Genomic DNA, 9,176 nt, shown 5'->3' on the forward strand with positions numbered 1-9,176 from the left:
AGCCCTCTTTCTTTCTTTCTTTCTTTCTTTTTCTTTCTGTTTTTAATTTATTTTGAGGCAGAGTCTCATGTAGTTTTTCAGAGTGGCCTACAACCCTCCTGCTCAGCCTCCTATGTACCGGGATTAATAGTATGTGCCATCATGCCTGGCTTTTTGTGTTGCTATGGTGCCCGGCAGGTGTGTGCATTTGCTTGCCTTGTAAAGCCAGAATGGAGATGTCAGCTAACATGTACACCTACAAGACAATTGATACAGAGCATGGAGACTGCTCCCACCTGCTCCTTATAACCTGGCTACACAGCTGGGAGGGGCTCCGAGTTAAAGCCAGCTGGTGATCACTGAATCCATACCCATACACTATAGCTCGGTACTCACTTGTCCAGATCCCACTCTCTCTCGCCTAGGGCTTCACGGTCTTGTGATTTTCGGGACATGTCCAGCAGGGCCTCCTGAAGCTCTCCAATCCTGGGCAAGAAGAAAGACCCTAAGGCAGGCCCTGGATGCCAGGTGAGGGGCAAACTCCTCCCTGTCTCACGTACATCAGCACACAGTTCCGTGATGCCCTTTTCCCATTCAGCATTTCGCTTCCCAGTGGCACACACTCTGCTCACCTGTGCGTGTAACCGGCAACATCTGAGAGTGTGGTGGACAGGTCAATGAGCTGGGTGAAGCAGCTGATGAGGTAGATGCACACAAAGGCATTCTGGTCAGGACAGAGAACAGTCTGTGAGGCCCAGGCACTGGACCCCCATGTCAGGGCTGACCAGGAGAGCCTCTCACCTTGCTGACCAGGGTGCTAAGCTCTGTGGGGCTCAAATCTCCATAGACCCCACTGAAAATGGGGATTGCAATGACGACATAACTTAGGATGCTGCCCAGATAGTCAAAGGTGTTGATACCAACTGTAGGAGACAGAGTTCACGAGACACTGGAGACACTCGCGAGTTCAGCAGGGACACAACTCTCAGGATGGGAAGCAGGAAGTCAGGTAAGGTCAGGCTTCCTCCAGATCTGCATCCCCCTAGGATCCCACAGCGAAGGCAAAGGCTCCCCACGGTCAATTCTTTCAGAGCAGGCCGACAGCAGGGAGGTGTGCAAGGGAAGAGCTAACTGGACCATCCCCAGCCCATGGTTCATCTCCCAGGACCCCTCTGCCTACTGTACAGCCAGAGCTCCCTGGACATCAGCTCTCTCTGGGTCTGAAGGAGTCTCTGCAGTCTGCGGTCTGTCCTCATGTGCTCGACGAGCCCAGCTCTGATGGAAAAGGATGGGGTGTCTACAGGGACTCAGCAAGGCTGGGACACCTTCATTCCCACCACAGCCTCCTTTAGAGACCAAGCCCATGCAAATAATCTTTGTCTCAGACGCGTTCTCTCATTAGCACCCATCCACGGCTTGAGCCTCACGATCCACTCTATGGTCATGAACTCAAGTTTTCCAGGCCTGGTTCAAACCCAAAGCTCTGGCTGGTTTCAACTAAAATAAGTTACTTGGGCTTCTAACACCTTAAAAAAAAAAAAAAACAACAAACAAACAAACAAAAAACAAAACTTTAAACTAAAAACTTTGAACAAGTAAAACCTACATAGTAAATTAGAAGACAATTTAAGAGTTCCATTGAAGGGGCTGGAGAGATGGCTCAGAGGTTAAGAATACTGTCTGCGGGCTGGTGAGATGGCTCAGCAGGTAAGAGCGCCGACTGCTCTTCCGAAGGTCCTGAGTTCAAAGCCCAGCAACCACATGGTGGCTCACAACCATCCATAATGAAATCTGATGCCCTCTTCTGGTGTGTCTGAGACAGCTATAGTGTACTTACATATATAGTAAACAAATAAATCTTTAAAAAAAAAAAAAAAAGAATACTGTCTGCTCTTCCAGAGGTCCTGAGTTCAATTCCCAGCAACCACATGGTGGCTTACATATATTCATCTATACTGGAATCTGATGCCCTTTTCTGGCATGCAGGTGTACATGCTGATAGAGCATAAATAAATACATAAATAGTAAGTCTTTTTTTAAAAAAGTTCCATTGATGGGGAACTGAAGAAATGGCTCAGTACATGTTGCTCTTATAAAGGACCTGGGTTCAATTCCGAGCAAGTGCACGGCAGCTCACGCCTGCTTGTAATTCCAGTTCCAGGAGATCTGACAGCCTCTTCTGACCTCAGTGGACACCAGGCACTCACATGGTACAAAGATATATGTGCAAGAAAAACAGTCATAGAATAAGTAAATCTTTAAAACTTAGGCCGGTGTAGTGGTGCATGACCGTTCCAGCGCTTGGGAAAGCAGATCTCTGCGATTTTGAGACCAGTCTGTTTACAGAGTGAGTTCCAGGACAGCCAGGGACAAATAGAGAGACACCGGTTTTGCTGTTGTTTTGAAATACAAATAAAAACAAGGAACATCAAGTGCTCTTAACCACTGAGCCAGGGGCCAGAGGGCTGGCTGGGACCAGAGGCTGGCTCAGAGGTTAAGAGTACTTGTGGCTCTTCTAATCCCAATACCCTCTCAGACAGCTCACAAGTGCCTGTAACTCCAGCTTCCAGGGATCCAGTGCTCTCTTCTGGCCCCCCAATGACACCAGCAGACACACATACATACACACACACATACACACAAGACATACACAGGAATAAAGTAAATACAAATGAAAAATAAGTTAAAAAATTTAAAAACTGCCAGGCGTGGTGGCATACACCTTTAATCCCAGCACTCAGGAGGCAAAGGCAGGCAGATTTCTGAGTTCAAGGCCAGCCTGGTCTACAAAGTGAGTTCCAGGACAGCCAGAGTTACACAGAGAAACCCTGTCTCAAAAAAAAAAAAAAAAAAAAAGGGGGGGGTGGTATGGGGAAAAGGTTCTGGTTTCTGTTTTGTTTTGTTTTTTTGTTTAAGACAGACTATCATGCAACCAGGCCAGCTCTTAACTTGTTATGTAGCCAAGAATGACCCTGAATTCTTGATTCTCCTTGCTTTTCCCCCCTGAACAGTAGGACTACGGGTGTGTGCTACCACACCTGATTTATATAGTTGTAGGACTGAACTTAGGGCTGGTAGGCCTGAATTCACTATGTAGATCAGGCTGGCCTTGAACTCACGGAGATCTGCCTGCTTCTGTCTCCTTACCTGCCTACTATAGCTGTGAGCCACCATGTCTACCTGCTCATCTCAAACTCTCAGTGATCCTGGTGTCCCAATGAGGAAATGACTGCTAACTGCAGTTGAGACTGACAGAGGGCAAAGGATCTAAGGCTATTAAAATTCACCCCATACACAGGTAATCCAAGGGACGATTCAACTTCTTAAATACAGCCTGTGCTTCCAGGCCAAACAGGCACACCAGGACCTGCCCTGGTCCAGGAGGGAAGAGATGTCACAAACACTGCCTGCAAAATGCCAGGTCTTTGGCTCCAGCAAGTGTGGGGAGCAGATGTACCCTTCTGTGAGAAGCCTATCTCCCCACACCCACCATGCTAAAGAGACAAAAATAAGCCATTTCAGACAGGAAAAGAGACTAAGGCAATGCCTCTATCGAGATGAAGCCACCCACTCATTTTAGCCCTATAGTTAGACCACCAAAACTAAGGAAGTCACCAGCTTCAGAAGCAGTGCCTATACCTAAGGACAGGGAGAAGGGTGGGGAAAGGGTCACAGCTAAGAGTGACAAGCTCTACAGGGCCACGATGGTAGTAGGCTTTTATCTTTCCTTTCTTATCCCTAACTGTGGGGAGAACGAGAACTTTCTCCACTAGACTCACCTGTAGAAAGCCGCAGGCTCTGCATTCACTCGAATCTGCATGTGCTTGAATCTGGACAGACGGAAGGGAAATATGTGCTAACAATGGGGAACCGTGGAAGCAGAGGAAACCCACTCCCATACAACACAGAGCCCATCTCTGCGTCATCGACACTGTGGCCGCCTTCCCCTGGGCTGTCACAAGATGAACGCCCCAGGGCTTGGGTGTGGCAGCAGAAGCTGTACTAACGGTGCTGACCTCAGCTTTCTGGGATGGGACAGGTGTAGGCTTGACAACGGGACCTCCTCCCCAGAGCCTAACTTAACCAAGGCAGGAAGCACCCGGCAGGTGCAGAATGTGGGTCAGCTGCTGGCCCAGCAGACAGGGCACTTAGATCATGGGCATCCCCCAGGAGATGCTGATGGCCAGCCCACACTTTTCTTACTGCTCCACATGCACACTCTCCTTAATCCTCACAGCTCTCTCAATAGACAAGCATTTCATTCACTCGAGAGGTGAGGGACCAGAAACCTCAAGAGGCCTATGAAACCCGTTTCCCCCCATGAGATTACACACGGCTAGGGCGTTTACACTTAGGAAGTCTTACCCAGTCCCTCAACCTTAACCATGAGAACACACCTAAAATCCCCCTCCAGCTTCTCCTGCTGCACCAGCTTCGTCACGATGGGCCCCATCAAAGTTTTGTTCACCATGGTCCCCAGGATGAAATATCCAAAGATGCTCACAGGCCCAAGCCAGCCTGTGCTGAAGGGCAGAGAGAGGAAAAGCGAGGATATGAGACAATGTGGGGTGCCATAGACGTAGCTTTGGGACCCTTATTTCTGCCTCGCCAGTTCAGTTCAATTCGTTCAGTTCAATTCGGGATGAGTGACAGTGACATCTGACACCTGGCTAAAGTCTGGATCCCTGACGGTGATGTATCACAAGACCAGAGAGGGGGCAGGGACATGAGCACGTGAACTAGAAGGCTCCCTGGGGTGCAGGTGGTAAAGATCAGACTCCCTTGGACCCTGACCTGCCCTCTATGTAGGAGACTGGGTAAACAGCAGGCTGGGGTGGAGGGCCCCTGGAGGGAGAGGCTGCACCTTTGGAAGCACTGGTAAGTGTAGTAGGTAAGAGTGAAGGGGGAGATGATCAGCTTGCTGGTCACGCTGCTGAGTTGGCGGCAGAATCGCTCCACATCCTGGCTGATTCGCTGGTCCCTATAGCCAACAACACAGAGGTGCTGAGCCCAGTGAGCCGGGGACTTCCACTTCTACCCTTGACTTAGGTGGACTCAGACAAATAGGCCTTAGGTTCCAACCAGGAATCTAGAGAATTGTCTCAATTTACCCTACAGGGGGTGGGACAGGGGTAGCCACCAGAAGACCCAAGGGCCTGAGTCAGCTCTGCACAGAACCAAAGGAAAAAAAGAGGGTAGAGCTGTCTTTCTGGATGGTCAGGGACACGGTCTCCTTAATCTCAATCTCCCTACCTCCCTGTGGACCCGAGACTCCCCCAGGTCAGGGTCTGGTGGTGAAAGTTTCACCAGGGCCGAGTCATAATGAAAAAGCCATCTTCTAAGGACGTTCAACTACGCTTGAGCTGAAAAGTTACCACAGGCAGGCAACAAAGTAGCTGCTCTGCTGTGATGAGCAGGAAGGGGAGATCCCCCAAGTCCCACCTCAGCATCAGAGCCACCCTAAGACAGGCTGCTTACAATCCCTCACCTCTAAAATGGCAGCTGACACGGAAGCACCTGTCAGGCACTACACTGTGCCCGACAGGGACAGTGTTTCAACCTCACTACATCCTTTGAGGCAGGAACTCTTATGGTCTTCATTGTACAGAAGACGTGTTGGGGGCTTACTGAATGAGCTAGAGGCAGGGATCTGAATCCCAGACAGCAATAGTAATTTTCATTTTCTTCTCTGCTGCACAGCCAAGAAGCTGTTACCTGGCAAGGATGCTCTCTTCATTTGCCTCATCTCAACTCAAGACAGGAAATGGACTAAAGAGAACTACTCCCAGCTGTTTCCCTTTAGCTCCCCAGTCAGCCCCCCCCCCCCTCCGTCTCTCAGAACACCCTCCCTTCACAGCTCTGAGCAGCAACACGGGCCTCCTGCAGAAGAGTGTGGTCAGGAGTGCGAGGGGCTAAGCTACTTGGATGGGGAGCCCAGGAGGGAGGCAGCAGGGACGGAGAGGGATGCCTACGGATTATCAATGTCGTCCCGCAGCACGTTGAGGGTGTAGTACACGCGGGCCCGGAAGTACAGGTGGTGCAGGTGCTCCGTGAGGCCCTTCCTCCAGCTCACGTACAGCAGGTTGCAGGTGAACTGGTCAAAGCTCTTCAGCTGTGCATGAGGGAGGCAGGGGAGAGGGAGAGGAGGAAGAGATGGCTTCCTGCCAGTCTGGGTTCGAAGCTCAGAGCTGGCAGGAGCTTCTGCCGATGGGGCAGAATCCACAGTGATCACTTCCACACACTCTCCTTTTAAGGCTTCAGATCACGTGATGTGACTGCCCTTTCCCCATTCGTTCACGTGCCTAGTCCTTCAACAATCGCAAAGAGTTTATTGAAGGCAAACGCCTCAAGTCCTTCCCTGCAATGAATGTCTCACACTGAGAGCAGGGGAGCTGCTGGCGACAGGGAACCCACCCTAGCACACCCGAGTGGACACATTACGACAAGAAAGGGCAATCCCACCGGGCAGTGGTGGCGCACGGCTTTAATCCCAGCACTTGGGAAGCAGAGGCAGAGGCAGGGGGATTTCTGAGTTCAAGGCCAGCCTGGTCTACAGAGTGAGTTCCAGGACAGCCAGGACTACACAGAGAAACCCTGCCTTGAAAAAAGAAAGAAAGAAAGAAAGAAAGAAAGAAAGAAAGAAAGAAAGAAAGAAAGAAAGAAAGAAAGAAAGAAAGAAAAGAAAGAAAGGCCCATCCCCAAGAAACTGCCAGTCCTGCCTGACAGAGGGTATCAGGAGGGGTCTTGGTAGAGTCTTGCCTCACCACCTGCCATTTTCTGAAGAGCCTCATGAGCACAAAGAAAAGGACAAGACGTTCACAATCCAGCCAATGAGCAAAGGTATGAGGGGTCCGGCAGCTGTCTCCTCGAGGAGCAAGTACCCACAGAGAAAGGCTTGAATTTAACGGAGGAAACACAAAGGAAATTAAGGAGGACTCAAGAGAGGTGCCAATGAAGGTATCTTGAAAAACAAGGAGGCTGTTGCCAACTCGAGTAGTGGAAGGCGGCTACTGGACAAGAGGAAACAAGTGAGAGGGCTGGAGGCATGACTCCAGGCTGAGTCACAGCTCAGCTGCCAGAGAAGTAAGAGCTCTCTGGTTGCCGATCCTGGTGTCAAAGTGTTCTGAGCTCCCTGAAGTGAGAGTTCTGGGAGAGGAAGGGACCTTGCCTGTTTCTACTGAAAGTTCATCCCAACAAAGCCAATAGCAAGATCAAGGCCCTGCCTCGGGACCTGACCTTCAGGGGAAACATGGCTCTAATTCCTAGAAAGGGGCAGAAAAAGACCCAGAGCTGCCAGAAAAAGTCCCTGCTTCCTGAACACTCAGTCCCGCCAGGCATCCTACTAGACTGGAGAAAGGGGGCCACGGGGGAAAGGAGAGTCCTTACGGTGGAGTTGAGGACAATAAGTGTCACGGCCAGGAAGGTCAGTGCCTTAAATCCATCCAGGTCTTTGTTTCCCAAGACTCCATAATACTGACTGGGGATCAAGCCAACTTGGTAGATCACCAGTTGCTCTGTGGGGAGGGAGAGGAGGCGGAAGTCAAAGGGGAAAGGAAGACACTTCCTCCTGTTAGAGACAAGGAAAGGAACCCCAAAGCCCGGTTCTTCCCTATTGCCCAAAGCCCATTCACTCACCCAGGAGGGTCACGCACAAGAGCGTCATGAACATTAAGACATTCTGCGATGACCAAGAAGGAAAGAAAACCTTCTGTATCCTCACGAACCTCTGGACAAGTTGCAGATCTAATCTGGGCCTGCAGAAGTCAGGACACGGGGAGAAGGCTCAGAGGATAGCTGAGCCTTACAGAAGGTAGTGAGCTTAGCCTCGCTATTCTTCATAGGGTCCAGGCTTTGCACACACAAACAAAAGACTTATGAATGCTGAAGATGGTAGAATAGAGAATGGCTGTGGGAAAAATTATATTACTAACCTACCAGAAGCAAATGGGAAAAGTATAAATAAATAAATTAGTGAAGATACCTTAATAATGATGAATGAAGTAGGAAGACATTTCTCAAATAAGACCCCAAACGTACAAACTATACAGGGTAAAACTGGTGGACTTGATTTAGACTTACGTATTTTTTTTTTAAACGTAGTACCACAGTCTTTGGTGAGATGAGAGAAGGTATTTGCAGAATGAAATTGATAAGGAGTTACAAGCTGGAGCATGCAAGGAATCTTTGCATGTCAGGGTGTTTCTTTCTTTCTTGGTCTTTTAAGACACAGTTTCTCTGTGTGGCCTTGACTGTCCTGGAACTTGCTCTGTAGACCAGGCTGGCCTCAGACTCACAGAGATCTGACTGTCTTCTGCCTCCCATGTGTTGGACTTAAAGGCGTGCGCCAACACGTGATGTACCCAGCACATCAGGATATTTCATAGGAAAGTGGGGTGAGGATATAAGCAGGCAGTCTATGCAAAGGACAATCCACGAGCCTAATAAATGTACTAAGTTAGCACAGTGTAGTTGACAAGATGGCTCAGCCAGTAAAAGGTCAAAGTGTTTGTCTCTGAGATCTGAATTCCAGCCCCAGATCCCACTGCGGAAAGAACCAACTCCAAAACCTGTTCCCTGATCTCCATTCCTGTGTCATGGCACTCATGGTACACATATCACGCATGCATGTCCATGCGCCCCCCCCCCACTAATAAAATAAAAATAAAGTTATCACAATAGGATACCATCTTACAGGGCTGGAGGGATGGCTCAGCGGTTAAGAGCACTGACTGTTCTTCCGAAGGTCCTGAGTTCAAATCCCAGCAACCACATGATGGCTCACAACCATTCAGTAATGAGATCTGCCCTTTTCTGAGGTGTCTGAAGACAGCTACAGTGTACTTACATATTATAAATAAATAAACCTTTAAAAAATACCATCTTACATACATCAGATACATATTAGGAAAAATAAACTAAACAATACCAAATATGAGGATGGTTATAAGGGACACTAGAACCTTTATATATTGCTGTCAGGAACTATAAATTCCTGTAGAATTAAGTATAGCTCAGCATCCTATCCTGAGGTGGATAACCTAAAGAGAAAACATCAGTATCTATCTACCAAGAGACAATTGCCAGGATATTCATTACGGTGTATTTTGTGGTGCTTGAAATACTGGAAGTAATCAAGGCATCCTTTTTTTTTTTTTTTTTTTTTTTTGAAATTTGAAATGTATATAAAGAAAATATCT

General features: G+C 48.7%; 1 protein-coding gene across 3 annotated transcripts in view; it reads right to left on the reverse strand.

The window, feature by feature from the left end:
• Nucleotides 1–9,176, reverse strand: part of Abcd4 (ATP binding cassette subfamily D member 4) — a 15,533-nt gene that overhangs the window by 5,634 nt on the left and 723 nt on the right. For all 3 annotated transcript variants that reach the window (XM_021179138.2, XM_029484923.1, XM_029484924.1), the window contains exons 2-11: nt 7,615–7,733; nt 7,366–7,493; nt 5,952–6,091; nt 4,844–4,960; nt 4,377–4,502; nt 3,759–3,809; nt 1,160–1,254; nt 781–902; nt 612–703; nt 376–465 (exon numbers count right to left, since the gene is read on the reverse strand). In XM_021179138.2, coding sequence (XP_021034797.1) covers nt 376–465; nt 612–703; nt 781–902; nt 1,160–1,254; nt 3,759–3,809; nt 4,377–4,502; nt 4,844–4,960; nt 5,952–6,091; nt 7,366–7,493; nt 7,615–7,733 — 1,080 coding nt within the window. The remainder of the gene's footprint in view (nt 1–375; nt 466–611; nt 704–780; nt 903–1,159; nt 1,255–3,758; nt 3,810–4,376; nt 4,503–4,843; nt 4,961–5,951; nt 6,092–7,365; nt 7,494–7,614; nt 7,734–9,176) is intronic.

Source organism: Mus caroli, chromosome 12 (assembly GCF_900094665.2).
Source record: "Mus caroli chromosome 12, CAROLI_EIJ_v1.1, whole genome shotgun sequence".
NCBI lineage: Eukaryota > Metazoa > Chordata > Mammalia > Rodentia > Muridae > Mus > Mus caroli.